The 21,732-nt window shown below is 46.2% G+C and overlaps 1 protein-coding gene across 5 annotated transcripts in view; it reads right to left on the bottom strand.

Annotated features, from left to right (window-relative positions):
- Positions 1–21,732, bottom strand: part of cenpf (centromere protein F) — a 132,824-nt gene that overhangs the window by 75,082 nt on the left and 36,010 nt on the right. For all 5 annotated transcript variants that reach the window (XM_038811565.1, XM_038811600.1, XM_038811594.1 and 2 more), the window contains exons 6-10: positions 16,723–17,014; positions 14,778–14,980; positions 8,937–9,062; positions 628–756; positions 121–243 (exon numbers count right to left, since the gene is read on the bottom strand). In XM_038811565.1, the coding sequence (XP_038667493.1) occupies positions 121–243; positions 628–756; positions 8,937–9,062; positions 14,778–14,980; positions 16,723–17,014 (873 nt within the window). The remainder of the gene's footprint in view (positions 1–120; positions 244–627; positions 757–8,936; positions 9,063–14,777; positions 14,981–16,722; positions 17,015–21,732) is intronic.

Genomic DNA, 21,732 nt, shown 5'->3' with positions numbered 1-21,732 from the left:
TAAAACCATATAACACGGGGAGGAAAGGGACCATAATTTCTCTTTAAAGAACTTGAGTACAAAACTGCAAAAACTGATCATTTTCCGAAAATGCAGTTTGAATTTCTGACTGAATCTTACTTCAATCTTTTTTTTCAGGTCATTTTCCTTCATCTGATTTTCCTTTACCATTTGGTTAGAACTAGATAATTGCTGCTTAATTTCATCCAGTTCTCTTTCCAGTTTCTGTTTGTGTGCCGATACCTGTAAACAAAAAATATAATTTCACATGTTAATTACTTTTTGATCTCGTACTGCCCACAGGTAAAATACAGTTTTTTCCTAATATTAGTCCTTCCAAATTGAAAATCATACCATATTTGAATGAAAACTACAATGAAGAGACTTTAAACCCAGCCTGAAACACCTGGTGTACCAAAATTAATAAATTGACGTATTGTCTAAATCACAGTTCACATTGGCTTCAATACATAACAGTGGAATTCAACATCCTGATTGCTGAATTTATTAAGTATTAAATTTACCCAAAGGAGTCTAAATTTGTAATTAAGTGGATTAATTCAGATAATTCAATATTGCACATTGTCCCCAATTAGATATTTCAATTTTGAGTCCAAAACTGCGTACTCTATCAATCTCCGGCTGTAGAACATTGTAATCATTTTTAGCTTGCTGTATCTCCTGGTTCAGTTTATTTTTCATTTGGTTAAATTGTTGATCCAGGCTCTGAAGTGCATGTTGCTGATGAGAAAGCTCCTGCAGAACAAATTATATTGAAGAGATTAAGTACATATATTTCATTATTTCAAAATAGATTAGTAGACAGCACAGCACACCAACATTTTAAAATCATCACTATTACATGCGATTTGCGTCCACACCTAATCCGTTGGGAAATGTCAGAATGGTAACATTCTATAATTACAATCCCAGTTGGTGTAATAACTGAACAGGGAAATTCCAGAATGGAACCTTGGCTCAAAAGACTAACTTTTCCCCTTTTTTGAAAAACGTGGAGGAATAGAGTTCCAGGACTGCTAATTAGATTCAACAAGAAAAAAATTACTAAACACGGAAAGTTGGATTATGATACAATACTCCTTTTCTCCTCCCCCTTAGTTTCACAAATATACACAGAGCTTAGTTCTCTGGCCCCCCAGCCCTGTTTGTCAACCACGCACCTTTCGCTGGTGTTGAGATTCTATCTTCACGTCACTTGTCATGGGGATTTCCCATTGTAACAACCCCTGGGAAACCCAAGACTGCGCTGCGGACAGGAAAAGTGAATCGCAGCAACCGGAAAATTCCGGCCACACATTTAAGATTAGCCCTGATTACAAAGTATATCTTAAATCGTCTCTGTAACACAAAGTCCCCTTAAACACACAAACTGATTGTGTCAAAAAACACACTCCACTCTGAACCCAAGTGAGTGTCAGTGGATTTCTCCTCAGAATCCCCCCAGATGATGTTTGTACCATGAGCCACCTTGTCTCACTGAACTCCAGCTTCCACACGAGTGATATTTAAATTCCACTTTCAAAAAGTCACCCTTTAAAATCATGCCTTCTTTCAACTGCTCCAATAATAGTTTTGCTTTCAGATTTAATGTCTCCCTCTTTAGGAGCAAAGAACAAAGAAAAGTGCAGCACAGTGTTGAAGATTTTAGTTTAGACGGGCAGCACTTCGGCCCTTCCCGCCTGCGCCGACCATGCTGCCCGTCTAAACTAAAATCTTCTACACTTCCAGGGTCCGTATCCATCTATTCATGTATTTGTCAAGATGCCCCTTAAACGTCACTATCGTCCCTGCTTCCACCACCTCCTCCAGCAGCGAGTTCCAGGTGCCCACTACCCACTGTGGTAAAAGAAAATCCACTTAGCTTGTACATCTCCTCTAGACCTTGCCCATCGCACCTTAAACCTATGCCCCCTAGTAATTGACCCATCTACCCTGGGAAAAAGTCTCTGTGACTATCCACTCTGCCTATGCCCCTCATAATTTTGTACACCTCTATCAGGTCGCCCCTCAACCTCCTCAGTCCAGTGAGAACAAACCAAGTTTATTCAATCTCTCCTTGTAGCTATTGCCCTCCATACCAGGCAACATCCTGGTAAATCTCTTCTGCACCTCTCTAAAGCCTCCATATCCTTCTGGTAGTTTGGTGATTAGAATTGAACACTATACTCCAAGTGTGGCCTAACTAAGATTCTATACAGCTGCAACATGACTTGCCAATTTTTATACTCAATGCCCCGGCCAATGACGGTAAGCATGCCGTATGCCTTCTTGACTACCTTCTCCACCTTTGTTGCCCCTTTCATTGACCTGTGAACCTGTACACCTAGATCTCTGTGACTGTCAATACTCTTGACGGTTCTACCATTGACTGTATATTCCCTACCTGTATTAGACTTTTCAAAATGCATTGCCTCACATTTGTCTAGATTAAACTCCATCTGCCATTTTCTGCCCAAGTTTCCAAACGATCTAAATCCTGCTGTATCCTCTGACAGTCCTCATCGCCATCCACAATTCCACCAACCTTTGTGTCGTCCGCAAACTTACTAATCAGGCCAGTTACATTTTCCTCCAAATCATTTATATATCCTACAAACGGCAACGGTCCTAGCACTGAACCCTGCGGAACACCACTAGTCACAGCCCGCCAATCAGAAAATCAGCTTTCCATTGCTACTCTCTGCCTTCTATGACCTAGCCAGTTCTGTATCCATCTTGCCAGCTCACCTCTGATCTCGTGTGAATTCACCTTTTGTGCCCTACCTGCATCAATCATCTGTGACCTCCTCGAAAAACTCTATCAAGTTAGTTACCAGACTGAATTAAGATGGCATCAAACTTTTGATTCACCTCCAAAGTCTGCTTTCCCACTTTAAATCTGCTTACTGCAGATATCTCTTTAACTCAGAACACTTTATCTGCTTTTTCCTCGAATTCCCCTTAACAGAACCTTGTTCAACTTCAGAGTCTCTACTCTCTTAAATTCAGTCTTCCAAAGACATTCTTTCTGTCCCAATTCTCTGGTTATCTAGACTGTAGCTGGTTCTTTGGGAAGTCTGCCTCTTTGCAGCCTCCTTGATCCTGTCCAGCTTGTCTTTTCCTGGCAGAGTTGTGAGATGTTCACGTCCAGTGTCCTGTATTCAACTGCAAACAAATTCAACTAAGAACTAAAACTCAAAAGCCATTGTATCTTAAAGGGCCCTCAGTTGCTAAGCAACAGTCACATGCTCCTGTTAGCTTATTTACTTTTCACGCCATAGCTCTCTCAAAGTACAATAGAAACAGTTTGAATTGAACAAATCCGCACACATACAAACACCTTTCTTCAGCACGAATCTAACTATAGGTATTACCCTTCTTTCTACAGAAACATTAAACACACTTAAAACTATACCTTATTTCTAATGTTTATCAATACAATTATAAATCCCTTAAAACTACTTTTGTTTTCCTACACTACAAAGAACTCAGCCAAGCATTGGCATTCCGAAATTGCAGTCATTTCTTTAAATACAAATTTAGATAACCCAATAATTTTTCTTCCAATTAAGGGGCACTTTAGCGTGGCCAATCCACCTACCCTGCACATCTTTAGGTTGTGGGGGTGAGACTCCACCAGACAGGGCGAGAATGCCAAAATGACAACACTGTCATTATGAGACCATAAAAGCAGGCGAGAGTCCAATTTTGCCCATTTCAGGGGTTGGATTTTACAGGGCGCCCAGATCCCCCTTCTCATCCATGCATACTTTGACAGCAATCTTCAAGTTACAGTAAGCTTTGGAAAAGGTGCAAAGGAGATTTACCAGGATGTTGCCGGGAATGGAGAGTAGGTCTTACGAGCAAAGGTTGAGGGTGCTCGGCCTTTTCTCATCAGAACGGAAAAGGATGAGGGGCGACTTGATAGAGGTTTATAAGATGATCAGGGGAATAGATAGAGTAGACAATCAGAGACTTTTTCCCGGGTGGAACAAACCATTACAAGGGGACATAAATTTAAGGTGAATGGTGGAAGATATAGGGGGGATGTCAGAGGTAGGTTCTTTACCCAGAGAGTAGCGGGGGCATGGAACACACTGTCTGTGAAGTAGTTAAGACGGAAACATTAGGGTCCTTAAAGTGGCTATTGGACAGGTACATGGATTACGGTAGAATGATGGGGTGTAGATTAATTTGTTCTTAATCTAGGACAAAAGTTCGGCACAACATCGTGGGCCGAAGGGCCTGTTCTGTGCTGTTCTATGAAATACATTCCAATATCTGGATTCCAAGTCACATGTCAGTTACAATGATTTCCGGTGGCGCGTGCGAGTGAAGCGGTCGCGCTGGAGAGGGGCTCCCGCCAGTCGGCAGCATTTCGGTGTTTTCTGGGGGTTTCCCAGTGGTTTCGCCGGTCGGGATTTCTTCGGCTGTTGGGGCCCGAAGGACAGGCGCCGGGTCAGGCCAGTATGGAGCCGGTGGGGAGCCCCGTGATCGGAGAAGCAAGGGTATCGAGCCCAAAGCAAGCAGCGGGGGAGGAGCGTAGCCCGAGGCGAGGCCTGAATCCAGCGCGAATGTAGAGGGTGAGCAGCGCACGCCAGTTGGCCCCCCCCCCTCCTGAAATGTAAGTTTGAAGTTCAGTCCCAGGAGAGCTGTTTTGAACATTGATTTTTGGAATTTAAAATTTTTTATTTTTTTTTTTTAAATGTTTTTTTAAAGTTTTTATTTAATTATTAAAATTTACTTTTTTTTAATGTAATTTTTCAATTTTTATATTTATTTTATTATCTATCTGGAGATTGAAGAAAGAAGAAAAATATTATTTTATTATTTATCGCGAGATTAAAGATAGAAGAAGAAAAATATTGAGTAGTTAAGGGATGCCAAAAACAGCTGTGAAGAAGGGAGGAAACGCGGGCTCGCCGCCAAAAGAGAGGACCAGTAAAAGCGCTGACAAGGTGGGGGATACCAGACCGCGTGGTGGGGCCGCACAACTTACAGTGGAAAGGATGACCGAGGTGATGGCTGTGGAGCTGGAGAAGCAGTTTGTGAGGCACATGGAGGCGTTGAGGAAGGAGATGGCAGTCGCACTGAGATCATTTGTGGAGGAGGCAATCGCCCCGGTGAGGCGATGTGGCAAAGACTTCAGCCGAGGTGAAAGAACAGGGTGAAAAGATGAAGGAAGTGGAGGAGGCCATGTCGCAGCACAGCGACCAGCTCACCTCGATGGGAGACGAACTACAGAGGGTGGTGGAGGTCAATAGAGGACTCCGAGCAAAGCTCAAGGACTTGGAGAACCGCACAAGGTGGCAAAATCTGAGAATTGTGGGCTTATTTGAAGGGGCAGAGGGCTCAAGCCCAACTGAGTGTTTTGTTAAGGGGCTGGCGGAGTTGATGGGGGAAGGGTGAAGACCCCACCCAGTATGAACCGGACCAAGCTCATTGGTCGTTAAGGCCAAAACCCAAAGTAAACGAGCTGCCAAGAGCAGTAATTATCTGCTTCCAGAAATACCATATGAAGGAGAAGATGTTAAACTGGGCGAAGCAGAACTGGGAGGTGCAGTGGGATGGTGCTAGAGTTCGGATTTACCACGACTTGACGGTGGAGTTGGCAAAGAGACGACCGGCGTTCAGCTGAGTGAAGGTGGCACTGTAAAACAAGGGACTGCGATTTGGTATGGTATACCCGGCAAAGCTGAGGGTGACATACAACGGCAAAGATTTTTATTTTGAAACGGTGGAGGCGGCCTGAGGTGTTCATGAAGGCAGAAGGCTTGGGACAGAAGTGGGGAGTGGAGCTGGCAGAGAGACCGCGGACTGTGATTGGGGAGCTGGAAAATGTATAAATGTTATAACTTTCTTTTCACTGACCTGTATTGTAACTTACTTGACTTCACATTGTTGTAGAGTTTAAGTTTTTGTTTGGTTTGATTGGCATTTTTGCTCCTTTTTTGTTGTTGCAACGGTTATATGTTATTTCATTGAATTGCATGGGTTAGATGGTTTTTCTTTTTCTTCTGGGACTGGGTGGGAAGGGACAGTATGCTTTTTGGGGGAAGGGGACTACCCGCACTAGCTACCTAAAGTCGGCTAGTGAACGGAGGCGAGGAGACAGGAGGGCTGCGGACATTGGAGCCTGGTTATCAGGTTTCGATGGGCATACGAGGCGAGCAGGTGGGGGGCAGGGGCTTCGATGTTAATAACGGAAAAGGACGGGTCAGGCACGTGGGGCAGGGCCCGGTGGTATGATGATGGTGGACAAGGGGGTGTGGTGAGGGGGGGAGGAGACATAATAATAATAATAATAATAATAATAACTTATGATCACAAGTAGGCTTCAATGAAGTTACTGTGAAAAGCCCCCAGTCGCCACATTCCGGCGCCTGTTCGGGGAGGCCGGTACGGGAACCGTAGGATAGTCACATGGAACGTGAGGGGGCTGGGAGGCCCAGTCAAGAGGTCACGGGTGCTTGCGCATCTTAAAAGTTTGAAGGCAGATGTAGCAATGCTGCAGGAGATTCACCCGAGTGTGAAGGACCAAGTGAGACTTAAAAGGGCTGGGTTAGTCAGGTGTTTCATTCTGGATTTTACGGAGGAGCTCGAGGGGTAGGGGTAATGGTCAGCGTAAAGGTACGGTTCCAGATGGAGAAGGTGGTTGCAGATCACAGGGGGCAGGTATGCAATTGTTACAGGGGTGCTGGAGGAGAGGCTAGTGGCGCTGGTAAGTGTATATGGTCCCAATTGGGACGATGTGGGATTCGCGAAGGTGGTGTGCGGGGCCATCCCTGACTTGGACACACACAAACTGATAGTGTGTGGTGGTTGGGGGGGGGGGGGGGAAAGAGGACTGGAACTTGGTGCAGGAGCCAAACTTGGACAGGTCACGGTTGCGCTCGCTGGCCCAGTCGTAGAATGGGGGTGCTTGATGGCAGTTCGATCGGTTTGGAATTGGACCCAGATTTGTGGACTGGGTAAAGCTATTACATAAGAAGCAGAGGGCCAGTGTCCGCAGAAACAACATCAGCTCGGAATACTTTCCTCACCACCGTGGGACAAGGCAGGGATGTCCTATGTCCCCCTGTTGTTTGCATTCACAATTGAGCCATTGGCCATCCCATTATGAAGTTCAGGGGTATGGAAAGGGATAGTGCAGGTGGGGGGGGGGGGGGGGGGAAAAGAGCATAGGGTGTCCTTATATGCCGATGACTTGTTATTATACATGTTGGAACAAAGTGTGTCAATAGGGGAAATACTGGAACTGCTTCGGATCTTTCTCAGGGTGCAAATTAAATTTAGACAAGAGTGAATATTTTGTGGTGTCGCGGTCAGGGGTGCGGCCATAACGTAAGGCACAGACTCACTTTAGATACCTGGGGGGTGCAGGTTGCCGCAGATTGGGGGGGGGGGGGGGGGGGGGGCCCGTAGGTACAACATTTCTAGTTTTGTGGGGGTAGTGAAAGCTGATCTGGTAAGGTGGGATGGTCTCCCTCCGTTATTGGCGGGTCGCATACAGGCGGTTAAAATGAATGTGCTGCCGCGATTCCTGTTTATTTTTCAATGCCTGCTGATTTTCCTGCCAAAGACAGATTGAAGGGATGATTATCTCGTTCATATGGGGGGTGGAAGGTGGCCAGAATTAAAAAGGTGCTACTAGAAAGAGGAAGGCAGGCTTGGGTCTTCCGAACTCGATGTATTATTACTGGGCGGCGAATGTGCAGAAGGTACAGAACTGGGTCAGAGGGGTTGACTCCCAATGGGTCACATTTGGAGGAGAGTTTGTGCAGGGGGTCGGGTTTGAAAGCACTAGCAACGGCGCCGCTCCAGATGGCCCCTCGGGGAAATACTCAGAGTCTGGTAATAATAACTTTGTTGAGAATTTGGAGGCAGTTTCGACAGCAATTCGGGTTTGGGGCAGGGTCAAGGTCAAGGGAAATGCCGATTAGGGGAACCATAGATTTGAGCCAGGGAAGTGGGATGGAAATTTTTGGAGATGGGAGGAGAACGGAATTAGGACACTAAAAGATTTGTTTCTTGTGGGGTTCGTTTGCAGGATTGAAGGAGCTGGAAGCAAAGTATGGACTGGAACAGGGGGAAGTATTTAGATATGTGCAGGTTCGAGATTTTGCCAGAAAGGAGATACAGAGCTTCCCCGTAGATTCGGCCTCCACATTGCTGGAGGAGGTGCTGATGACAGGGGGACTGGAGAAGGGGTAGTATCAGCGCCACTAGAAGGAATCAAGGCAAAGTGGGAGGGAGAGTTGGCAGAGGATATGGAAGAGGGGTTCTGGTGTGAGGTGCTCCGGAGGGTGAACGCCTCTACCTCGTGTGTGAGGTTGGGGCTGATACAGCTGAAGGTGGTGTATAGAGCGCACCTTACAAGGGTGAGGATGAGCTGGCTCTTTGAGGGTTTGAGGGGGTAGAGGATGTGTGCGAACGTTGCGGGGGAGGCCCCGCAAACCACGTTCATATGTTTTGGTCCTGTCCAAAGCAGGAGGATTACTGGAAGGAGGAGTGGTGCACGTGAAATGGATCCGGGCCCTCGGGAGGCCATATTCGGGGTGTCGGACCAGCCAGGGTTGAAAACGGGTGCAGAGGCAGAAGTTGTAGCCTTCACCTCATTGATCGCCCGAAGGTGGATCCTGTTAGGGTGCAGATCAACCTCTCCACCCTGTGCTCTGGCGTGGCAGGGGGACCTGCTGGAATTCTTTAAAAAAGGTCAAATTTGAACTGAGGGGAAGGATGGAGGGGTTCTACAATTCATGGGCGTTATCCATTATGCACTTTGGAGAATTGGATCACATCGAACATTAGAGGGGTTGGGGGCTGGAAGGGTTGGGGGGAAGGGGACTGTATGTGTTAATACTGACCATGGTGATTCCGGATTCCCTTTTCTCATTTGTTTATGTTAACATGCGTAAAAGTGTAATTTTTGTAACCTGTTGGAAGTCTCTTTCTTTGTCTTTTAACTTCTGCTCCACGTTGCGTCGTGTACTATCAGCATTTTGCCTATGACAGCTCAATTCATCAGACACTTGTTTTAGCTTTTGTTCGATCATTACACACTTTAAAAAAAAAAGAGACAAAAGCATGGATGTTATTTTTATATTGCTCTGGAACGTATTATGCCAGAAATACACAATGAGAAAATCACTTCAAAAATGCATCAGATATTTAATTTTCAAATCTGATACTTGTTACTTACATCTAAAAGTTATACAATTTGGTCCCACAACTGTACTCACAGCTGCGGATTGGTCCTGTCAAATTAGGACATGAAAATGTTTTTGTCTTTCTGATCAAATCAATCCTCTATTCATAATTGGAGATGGTGGCTGGTATTTTTCTGTCCCCAGTCCGAAAGGACTAGAGGCCACATAGAGTAGGGCACTTGCCAAAAAAAAGCTGACCAACGTGGCTGGAAATGCCCCTCCCTATTTCTGCCTCGACCATTTTCCAAAGAGCAGGGGAGGGAGTGGGCGTCAGAACCAGCGTGCATCTATTAACAAGGCAATTTAACTCATTTGTTTTTGTAAAATGAAACAAATATACAAATCTCAATTGTGGGAATGTGTCACATAATGAAATCTTATTGGATAATCATGTTCTATAAATTCATATACCAACATGGAGAACAGAATCTAATTTTTGATATAAGGTCACTATTATCTACGCTTAACCTCTGATAACCCTTTACTTCTTAATTCTACCATCCATTGTTCACTAAACGTTTACCAGTCATTGTTTCTGACACTTCAGAATCCAGCCTGTGCAGTATTCACCAGATTAAACAGTTATGCCTTAGAGTGTAGCCCTTAACAGAGCGGGATTCTCCAATTGGGAGACAGTGTTGACATCGGGACTAAATCGGTGGACGTCTATAACAATAAAATTGGCACAGTTCCCAGAACAATTCATGATCCGTTAATGGGCTAGCACCAGCGCCACATGGAACTTGGTCGATTCCAATGAAATATGGTGTTCGATTCGCCAGAGTCGGGATTGCCACTCGAGAGGCTGGCAAGCTGCAGCTGCATATTCGCACTCCACTCCCCACCACACACTCATCCGAGCAAAACAGATGGCAGCATGGAGCTTGGTACCCATGTTTAGGGCGCAAAGCTGGAAACCCTGATGGACGCCATGGAGGAGAGGCGGGCCACCCTGTTCCCCGGGGTGGAAAGGAGGCTGCCACCTGCTGCCATACCCCAAGCCAAGGCGCAGGTGGCAGATGCTTTGAGCATCATAGGCCTGTCCACCCTGTATCTTAAGTCATCGCTCTAGCTCGGAACACACATTTACTTCTCTTTAGCCGGGCGCAACCTTGGGAAAACCGACTGACCACTTTTTGCAGGTGGTCCATATGCTTTCTCCCTGGTGTTCATGATGAGCACATCATCTAGATAGACGACCACCTTCGGCAGACCCTTCAGGATGTTTTCCATTGCTAGAAAATTGCCGGGCAGATGGGACCTCAAAAGGGGGGGGCGGGTGTTTATGGTCCCAAATTTTCTGGAAGCTGGATCTAGCTCTACCTGTAAATAAGCATGGCTCCTGTCACGTTTTGCAACAGAACATCCTCCAGCTAGTTTTGCGTACAAATCTTCCACTCTGGCATCGGGTACCGATCCAGGCGTCAAGCTCTTGGCTTGTAATACCCACAAAGTCGGACAGATTTGTTAGGCTTTGTTACCGGCACCACTGGTTCAGCCCACTCCTCAAATTGTACAAGGCATATAATATCGAGATCCTTCAGGCGCTGTAGCTCTGCATCAACCTTGGCAGGCAATGCATAAGGGATAGGCCTCACCCTAAAGTACCAGGGCTGAGCATCAGGATTCACGTAGATAGGGGCCTATCGCACCTTCGCCATTAGTTTAGTAACTTGAGGAAGCCAGCGGTAGTGGAACAAAGATTTATTGAGCTATATACAATACTTTGTCCATGGCAATAACTCTCACAACCAACAACTCCAGGCCCTGCTTGGGCCAGCTTTTGTGTCGGTCTTTAACAAGCTCCAGCTGTGTAACCTCTGCCCCAACCTGGGAAGCTCATACTCCACGAGTTCCACTGGGTGATCAACAATGGTTTCCCCATGGTCCTGATGACCACAGGTCCAGCAGGCCATCCCCTTGATTGAGTATACCCATAACAGGAGCCACTTCAGCTGCTGCCTGCCCGTCCCACCGAACACCCCAAGACAGAGCCCTCTGCATGGTAATATGGTGACAGTCACTTTAACTCTCTCTGACAGTGGAGGCCTCTGGCTGCGCAGTTGAAGGATATTGTAAATAGGGAATTGGCATTGTTAGTTATACGAGCACTTCACAGCTCTCAAGTGGCTGCAGTTTGTGTTTCCTGTTTGCTCCTGCTTGTGGTTGCATTGCCTGAAGGCCTAGTGTTTGTTTGCTGCTGCCTCTTCTGCTTCTGTGGTCGGAATAAAGTTGGCCTACTAGCAATGCTGGAGAGGGAGATGGGGTGCTCTTTCATTCGTCTGCTGTGTTCTGTGTAAATGTGACTTTCTGGTTTGATTATTCTTGCCTTCGAGTGTCTGCCGCTGGGAGCTGCAGAAGCAGGATAGAGAGGTGGAGTAACCAGAATGATGCTGCAACTGCCTGGAGGCTGTGTGTCTGCTTGCTGCCGCCTCTTTTGTTTCTGTGACCAGGAGTAAGGAAAGGCTGGGAGTGAGATGAACTAGTGCCTGTGCTGACAAAGGGGAAGGGTGGCAGCATGATTCAACCAAGCACCTTGCTGACGGTACTGAAGAACAGATTTTGCAGATTGTGGGTGACTTTATTGTACAATTGATGGAACCATCAATTCAGCAAACACGTGAGGTTGGGTCTGAACAGAGGCTTTAATACACTTACAATAGAGCCAGCCTATTCGTCGTTGAACTTCAGGTGAACTGGCAGGCTGGCTCTAAGGCACTGATCTTTATACATCGGTCCCAGGGGGAGGAGTCCTGGGCGGAAACAAGGGAGGAGCCCAGTACAAACTCTCGCATACTCCCAGAGCGACTCCCCCTGGTGGTCGGATAGTGCAACTGCACTTACTGTAGATAACGAACATATATACATGGAGTGATATTGGCAACTATATATAGTGTGAATCACATTCACCACACAATGTTCAATGTTGAATATCTGGAAGCTGTGTGTTTGCTTGCTACTGCCTCTTTTACCTATGGCCAGGAGCAAGGAAAGGAAGTCAGATGACCTGCTCACGTGCTGGAGATGGGGATGGGTAGTGGCCTAGAGTATGGAATCTATTGCCAATGCTGAAGGGGAATGTGCTCTCTTGCTTATCTGCTGTGCTCTGCATTGGTGTGACTCTCCGGTTTTGCACTTATTTTATTTTATTAAAGTGTGCCCAATTATTTTTTCCAATTAAGGGGCAATTTAGCATGGCCAATCCACCTACCCTGCACATCTTTGTGTTGTGGGGGCGAGATGCACACAAACACGGGGAGAGTGCAAACTCCACTATCGAGTGCCCCGACAGTGCCCACCCGAGACAGGGACATGCTCTGCAGCGCCTCATAAAGGCCCACCTGGGATTGGCACACGTCCCACAGCGACTGCAAAATGCTGTCAGAGCGCTCTGCAATGGCCATCACTGACAGAGCGAAGCCTTGGACACTACTATTCATGTTCCGACGTAGTGCTGCAAGCTTTCCACTGCAGTCACCACCCAAGCAGTGTTGGCCTCAGTGCCACCCATTGCCGGCGCAGGCTCCTGCGCCCGTGGCCTTTAGGACTCCTCCAAACGGCTATGGACCCGCTGTGGTCACCCTTGCAGCCCGGTGGAGATAGTTGAGCTTCTTCCTACCCTAGACCAATGCCCTCCTGGTTATGTTCCTCGAGCTGACGGCTGCATCCACTCCCTCCCAGGTGGTGTGGTTGACCGGTGGCTGACCCTCCGACTCCCTCAGGGGAACAGAGTGCCCTGTCGCAACTCCATCACATCGAGAAGTCCATCACCGAAACATGGAGCTGGTCTGCGCAGTGGTAGGGCTGTGTGCTGTCTGGGGTTGGCTTGGGGGAGCCAGTTAAGAGCTGGTCCCCCTCATTAGTGGGTTACTGCCAGGCGTGGTTGAATCGAATCAGCTGGCAGGACAGCCATTTCCACCATGAAGCCCATGGGGCATCATTACTGGCCCTAATGACATTAGATACCGTTTGCGGCTTCACCGGGTCAGTTGTCAGGAAGCACTCGGCGATTCTCCCTCGCTACCGCACTTAGTGCTTGTCCCGTTAGATCACGCCCTGCATTAACTTAAAAAATTATAAAATTATAGGAGCAGTGGAAAAGCTGCAAAAAATAAGAGATTTACATGGATAATGTCAGAACTGGGAGGACACACTTATCAGGAAAAGGGTAAATTGTAAGGGCACTTTTCTCAAGAAAAAAGAAGGCTGGGAAACGGCCTGATAGAGACCATTGAGATAATGAAAAGATGGCTTAGTGGTTAGCATTGCTGCCTCACAGTGCTGAAGACCCGGGTTCGATCCTGGCCCTGGGTCACTGCCCATGTGGAGTTTGCACATTCTCCCCATGTCTGTGTGGGACTTACCCTACATATATTTTGTGCTGTGTGGGTAAGGAGAGATGCGATGGCTAAATTGCCCCTTAATTTGAACAAAATAGCTGAATTGGGTACTCTAAATTTATTTTTTAAAAATATAATGAAAAGATTTGATGAGGTAGAAATAAAGAAAATGTTTCCACTTCTGAAGGAGTATAAAACAAGCAATCAGAAATATAAGAGTTACAAATAAATCCAATAAGAAATTCAACAGAACCTTCTTTTCCCAGAGTGATAAGAATGGGGAATGGACTACTAGAAGTATTTGATTAATCCAAGGGTTGGCTAGATAATCATATTACGAGAAAGGGATTTCCTGATGGCACATGGTTCATGTGAGCATAAACACTGGCATGGACTATTTGGGCCAAATGGCCTGTTCTTGTGCAGTAAACCCAATGTACCAATCATATAAGATAAAATATACACATAAGAATGAAAAATAGGTCAGTTTCAAGCAAGTATCAAGCAACTATCTTACATTTGGGGTAGCACAGTGCTAAGCACTGCTTCCTCACAGCGCAGGGCCCCGGGTGACTATCTGTGTGGAGTTTGCACTTTGTCTCCATTGTAGTGATATCATGGTTGTATTGTAATTCACCAACTGACGACTAGGAATCTCACTAGTATATAAGTGAATGTTAAAGTCAGCTGACCTCAGACTGGCTGGCGGAAGTTGGAGAGGTTGCTTGGCATGATTTTACTGTTTTTGATCTGTTGTCTTGTATATAGTTTACTCAGTTAATGTTAATAAATCGCTTATAGCTTTAGCTACAAGTGAACTTGTAATAAATCAGACCATCCGACAAGGACATTGCACTCATGTCTGCGTGGGTTTCCTCCGGGTGCTCCGTTTTCCTCAGTCAGTCAAAAGATGTGTAGGTTAGGTGGATTAGCCATACTAAATTGACCCTTAAAAGGTTTGGTGGGTTACAGGTTTGCAGGGAAGTGGGCCTAGGTAGGGTGCTCTTTCAAAGGATCGGTGCAGACCCGATGGGCCAAATGACCTCCTTCTGGACTGTAGGGATTCTATGATTCTATGAAACAGTAGCAAATAAAGTTATTCCAAAAACAATATACTTGACAGATTTTTAAAACGACTGAATGCAATTAAACCAATTAGCTACATTACAATCACAGAACGTTGTATCCATGTCTAAAAAATTAGAAATTGAAGCGGATCCTACTGTACCTTAGTATTGGCTTGTTCGCACTGCGCAGTCATCTTGGTTAAATCATCTCTGCTCTTATTTAGTTTGCGTTCTTTCTCTGAAAGATCTGCTTTAGCTTTATCAAACTGGAACTGAATTTCATGCAGCCTGTTAGTGTGATTTTTCATTTCTTTCTCCTGGGCTTGAAGTCGAAATTCCAGATCCATAATTTTAGTTTGCAGTTCTTCAAAAAAAAAAATGAACACTTTATCAGCACTGTAAATTAGATATTGCTGCAGTACAGCAACTAATCACTAACTTCATCTGAAACATTTCAATAAATATTTCATTCAAGAGCAATACAATGGTTAATATTCCAACAATACAGAGTACACTAGGATACTGTGAGAGATCAGAACTCAGTCTAATTCTGGCCTTCAGGTCCAAAATATTTGTTCAATTTGTCCTTTCACAATTTGTCCATTCACCTGAGGAAGGAGCAGTGCTCCGAAAGCTCGTGTTTGAAACAAATCTGTTGGACTTTAACCTGGTGTTGTAAGACTTCTTACTGTGCTCACCCCAGTCCAACGCCGGCATCTCCACATCTTTTCAGAATGTATTTGCACTCTTTTTTGTGATGTGTTAAACAATGTTAAAGTGTAAATGCTTCACAAATTACAAATTTCTGCAGGTAATGCATGATCACCACCCAACATGGAATTCGATAAATTGAAACTTGGCCAAACATTTCCATTTCAGGTAATATTTTATGTGGAAATATTAAATTAAATAATAATATTCACAAAACCATATTATTTATTAACTACTGGATTATCAGTTATGCTTTCATTGAAATTATGTTTGTTTTTTTACTATCCAGTTACCTGGTTTAAAACTAGCCGCTGAGATGTCAGCTCATGGCTAAGTGAAATGTTCTAATCATAATTGAAAGCAGCTTTTCTTTGTACAAATATGGGCCAATCATAATTGTACTGATACGCACAGAATGATCTAAACAAAACCATATCCATTGAACCACAGAAAAGAAAATTAACAGTCAATATATTGCTTGTGTGGGTAATATAAAAACTTATTTTGGTGCAGCAAAGGGTGCAAATCTAAAGTTTAATTCAGGGCACAAACTAGGGTAGAATGAAGGATGGTTAACTCTGCAGCTGTCGGGGACAGCATGATGGCGCAGTGGTTAGCCATGCTGCCTCAAAACCCAAGGACCCGGGTTTGATCCTGGCCCGGGTAACTGTCCGTGTGGAGTTTGCACATTTTCACCCTGTCTGCGTGGGTCTCACCTCCACAACCCAGCCTCCCATCCATTGACTGTCTACACCGCCGCTGCATTGGGAAAGTAGGCAGCATAATCAAAGACCCCTCCCGCCCGGCTTACTCACTCTTCCAACTTCTTCCATCGGGCAAGAGATTCAAAAGTCTGAGAACACGCACTAACAGATTCAAAAACAGCTTCCACTGTTACCAGACCCCTAAACGACCCTCTTATGGACTGATGGACATATGGAGACTGATCTGATCTCTTCACACATCCTCTATTATGTATTTTCTTTTCATGTATGGAATGATCTGATTGAGTTGCATGCAGAACAATACTTTTCACTGTACCTAGGTACAGGTGATAATAAACCAATCCAATTGGCCTCGCTAAATTGCCCCTTAATTGTAAAAAAAAGGAATTGGGTACTCTATTTTTAAAAAATTCTGCAGCTGTCTGTGCTAGAACTACTCGAGAATATTTATTGTCAACAGCAGGTAACAAACTGAAAACCACAGGACAGCACACCGAAATGAGCAAAAGGACAAACCAAGAAGTATTGTTCCTGAAATGAATAAAATCCCTGCTTGTACACCACTTATATTCCTCATACTGCTTAGAATTACAAAGATATTCCTAAAAGCAGTTCCTCTTTCAAAATGATTAGTTGTGAACAAGTGTTTATTATTTGGTCGCCACAATACCTTGATTTTGTAATTTCAGTTGTTCCTCTTGCTTGGAACTGTCCATACTGTTATTAAACAAGCCTGTAGAGAGTGTGGTCTTTTTCAGCGAATTGGGACAATGCTTCAAGGGAGTTTCTTCCTGCTCCCATTGAAAATTCATGGCAGCACCCTTCTTCAAAGGGGTCTCCAGTGAAAGAGGGGTTTGCTGACTTGGAGTCTGACTTTGTTGCCATGGGAACACAGAAGACGATCGCTGCCGTGCAATATTCCGAAAGCTACCGGTGCTCTGAGGCTGAGTTTGGTTGATCAACTGCAAAATTGTAAAAACTCAATTCAAAAAGGAGTTTTCCATGAAACGTTCCACTAAAACGACATTCCTTAAACTGAAATTGAGAACACCCCTATCAATCAAGAACTTCTATTAATAGTAAGCAGAAAAACAAACCAAGGTCCCAAAAGAAGCAGGATAGTGTGCAAACAATCTGGAAGAGAAAAATCGAGACACCACAACATCACCTAACATTTACACGGTGCTTTAAACTTGAAGTATATCCCAAAGTGCTTCACAAAGATGTAACCAAAAAAGAGTCACCAAACTAAAGACTCGGAGAGGAGCCAAGCATTAGTTAACGAGGTGAATTGTAACAAAGATCGCAAAGGAGGACAGGGAGGTGGAAAGACAGAAGGTTCAGGGATGGAATTTCAGAGCATGGGACCTAGGTAGATGAAAACAGGGCTGCCAATGGTCGACAAAAAAGGAGTGGGGAGGTGAACAGGGACAGATTTCGTTGAATGAAGACTTCACGAGGAGAGGGTGATTGTATGACTGGGGGAGTTGTAGAAATACACACGGATATGTGATGACGGGATTGAAAAGTGAGGATGAAGAAATACCCCATCCTCTTATCTCATAGACTTGCAGTGTCTAGAGTTCTAAATCATAAATCTCTTTTCCATCTCAGTCACTTCACCCATCAATACTTGATTTGACACAATCACTGGATCAACACTCACTTTCCTCTCTCCAGATGGGTGGCAACATCTTTCCCCAGAGTGAAGCCTCCCCACAAAACTAGGCTTTTCAGCACTTGCCACGCATAACCACTGCAGTAGGGGTGTGGCTTGTACCACAAACTAAATACTTTGATTACTCCCCTACTTCACTGGCTCTAAACTCTTTCAAGCAACTCACTTCATTCCGCCAGCTCACCTCTTCTTTAAAACTATGGTTGCCTGTCACCACTTCAAGTCCCAACCCAAACATCTCACTGTGTTATCCTCTTTAAACCTCCACAATGCATCTTCTCATTTTTAATAAACTTCTCTTGCTTTTTGTCCTCTGAATTCACTACCTTCTGGTCTACACTAAATGTTTACACCCATATTAACTCTTCTACCCATTCACACTGCTAGGCCCTCAACCTTACCATTTCTCATAATTTTCACTCCCATTAGATAAGGCATCTCCAACCACACTACTTTCTTGCATCTCTCACCAGCTGTATCACTCACCAGCTGCATCCCCTACTTTGCTATTGCCATATCCTTGTATCTCGGACTACTCGGACAAAACTAAAACCCAAAAATCACTGTTAACCAATGTTTCCTGCAAGTTGTGCACACTCACAACTGCATTGCAATTCAAGATGATATCACACAGGCCACTCACAAGCTGTCCTATTTCAGTTTCTGCGGATACAGTGCTCAAGCACTGAAATGAACAGGCGGTGTACAATGAAAACATCTAGAGGAAACATTGCTTACAGTTCCACTTTTTAAAACCCCAACTGACTAGCCTTTGAGCCTCCATTTGCCACAGTATGAATATGAATAACTAGTCCCCGATGAGAGGTGGTAAGAGTATAGAGCTGGGTGCCATCAATGAAGACATGAAAGTTGACTCCCATGGTCATTGGTGATAACAGTGAGGTGCAATGAGAAGATGAAAAGGAAAAGGATAGATTACACGGTGGGCTGGAAGAAAAGGTATTGACAGAGTTGCTCTGGTTTGAGAGGAGGAGGAATGCAGAAACCAACTATTTTCTAATACACCTGATAGGTAAAAGATGGCTATTTAGCACAAAATATTAAGCCCCAGTTTTAAATACCGATTTTAAATTCACTCATAACCTCAGGTCATCTCAAAACATGCAGCTACAATGGAGACACAAAACAGCATGACACAGCACAATTCACTTTTACTGAACTCCATTGTTCTAGCAAATACATTTGCAAGACAGTGTGACATTAAAACACAAGTCGTACCAGATATCAATCCAAGGACAGGGGCAGGCACCATAGCAACATTAAGGCACTATTGTCTACAATGTGGCTAACAGCTAAGTCAACAGAAGTCCAGTTTAAACTGGTCGTGATAACAGCACAGAATTGCATTCTATAACATGCACAAGTAAGCAGACATGAAACATTTAAAGCTAATATTGCACATTAAAGATTGACAGCTAACCGTCAAATCAAACTTTTTTTTAAAAATAATTTTCATTCAAATTTTCCAACAACAAATTTTATCCCAACAATAAAAAGAGAAAAACAAAAAACCCTCCACCCCCAATACAAAGCAATAAATTAACAAGAAAAAGTAATAAACATATAACCGCAAGAACAAACCCCCATAACAGACCCGTAGTCGCCTCCCCCCACCCCACCCCACGGGTTGATGCTGACATTGACCACCCTCTAACACGCCGCCAGGAAATCAAGAAAAGGCGGCCACTGCCGAAAGAACCCTTGCACCGACCCCCTCAGGGCAAACTTGACCCTCTCCAGTTTAATGAACCCAGCCACGTCACCGATCAAGGTTTCCGGGCTCGGGGGCTTCGCGTCCCTCCACTGTAGAAGGATCCTGCGCAGAGTTACTAGGAACGCAAAGGCCAGGATACCGGCCTCTCTCGCCTCCTGCACTCCCGGCTCCGATGCCACCCCAAAAATAGCGAGCCCCCAGCCCGGTTTCACCCTGGAGCAAACCACCTTGGACAAGGTCCCCGCCACCCCCTTCAAGAAACCCTTCAACGCCGGACAAGCCCAGAACATGTGGCTGTGATTCACTGGGCTTCCCGAACACCTCCCACACCTGTCCACTCCCCAAAGAACCGGCTCAGCCTGGTCCCAGTCATACACGCCCTATGCAGCACCTTTAGCCGAATTAAACTAAGCTGTGCGCAAGAAGAGGAAGAATTCACCCTCCCCAGGGCATCTGCCCACATCCCATCGTCAATCTCCTCCCCGAGCTCCTCCTCCCACTTCACTTTCAGCTCCTCCACCGAGGCCTCTTCCCCGTCCTGCATCACCTGATAAATTGCAGAGATCCTACCTTCGCCTACCCACGTCCCTGAGAGCATCCTGTCCTGAACCCTCCTTGGCGGCAATAGCAAAACTCCGCTACCTGCCGCTTAACAAACGCCCTAATCTGCATGTACCTAAAGGAATTCCCTGGGGATAGACACCACTTCCTCTCCAACTCCTCTAAGGTCGCACACCTCCGGTCTAGGAAGAGGTCCCCCATTCGCCTGATACCTGCCCTGTGCCAACTCAGAAACCCTCCATCTATCCTTCCTGGTACAAACCGGTGGTTCCCCCATATCGGGGACCAAACCGAGGCCTTCACTTCCCCCCTATGTCTCCTCCACTGCCCCCAGATTTTGAGGGCAGCCACCACTACTGGACTCGAAGAGTACCTTGCCGGGGGGAGTGGCAGCGGGGCCGTCACCAGTGCCTCCAAACTCGTGCCCACACAGGACGCCGCCTCCATCCTCTTCCATGCGGCTCCCTCCCCCTCCATCACCCACCTACGAATCATTGCCACATTCTCAGCCCAGTAATACCCACACAGGTTGGGCAATGCCAGTCCACCCACCTTCCTGCCTCGCTCCAAGAATACCCTCGTCACCCCCGGGGTCTTCTGCGCCCACACGAACCCCGAAATGCTCCTATTAACCCTCCTAAAGAAAGCCTTCGGAATCATAATTGGTAAACACTGGAAGAGAAACAAAAACCTCGGGAGCACCGTCATCTTAACCGACTGGACCCTGCCCGCTAGGGAGAGTGGCAACACATCCCACCTCCTGAACTCCTCCTCCATCTGCTCCACCAGCCTCGTGAAGTTTAACCTGTGCAGGGCACCCTAGCTCCTGGCTATCTGGACTCCCAAGTATCTGAAGCTCCTCGCTGCCCTTTTCAACGGGCACTCCCCTATCTCTTTCTCCTGGTCCCCCATATGCACCACAAACAGCTCACTCTTCCCCACATTGAGCCAGAGAATTCTCTGACGTCCCCCAGGATCCTCAGCACCTGCAGAGGACAAAAAAGTTGATCCGGGAGTAAGCCTTGTGGACGTGGGAAAAACGAGAACTCCCTACCTCCCGGCCTCATAAACCTCCAAGGGTCCACCCCTCCCATCTGGTCCATGAACCTCCTCAAGACTGTGGCCGCCCCCGGCCTCTTACCAGTCTTGGACCTCGAACGATCCAGGGCCGGGTCCAGTACTGTATTAAAATCTGCCCCCAATATCAAGCCCCCCGTCTCCAGGTCCGGAATCCGGCTCAGCATGCGCCGCATGAAGCCTGCATCGTCCCGATTAGGGGTGTACACATTAACCAGTACCACCCGCTCCCTTGAAGTCTACCGCTCACCATTACGTATCTGCCATAGCTATCCGCCACCACACTCGACGCCACAAACGACAAGCTCTTTTCCACCAAAATCGCCACCCCCCGGTTCCTCGCATCTAACCCAGAATGGAACACTTGTTCAACACACCCTCTTCTCAGCCTCACCTGATCCGCCACCCTAAGGTGTGTCTCCTGGAGCATAGCCACGTCCGCCCCTAGCCTCTTCAAGTGCGCCATCACCCGGGCCCGCTTCACTGGTCCATTCAGCCCCCTTACATTCCATGTGAGCAGCCGAATCGGGGGGGTGTCTGCCCCCTCCCTCTGCGCCGGTCAGCCATAGCTCTCCCTCGGCCCACCACGTGCCCGCAGTACCCCCCCCCCCCCCCAGGCCCGTTCCGCA

This window comes from Scyliorhinus canicula, chromosome 1, assembly GCF_902713615.1.
Source record: "Scyliorhinus canicula chromosome 1, sScyCan1.1, whole genome shotgun sequence".
Lineage (NCBI taxonomy): Eukaryota > Metazoa > Chordata > Chondrichthyes > Carcharhiniformes > Scyliorhinidae > Scyliorhinus > Scyliorhinus canicula.
This window is presented reverse-complemented; position numbering and strand designations above follow the sequence as displayed.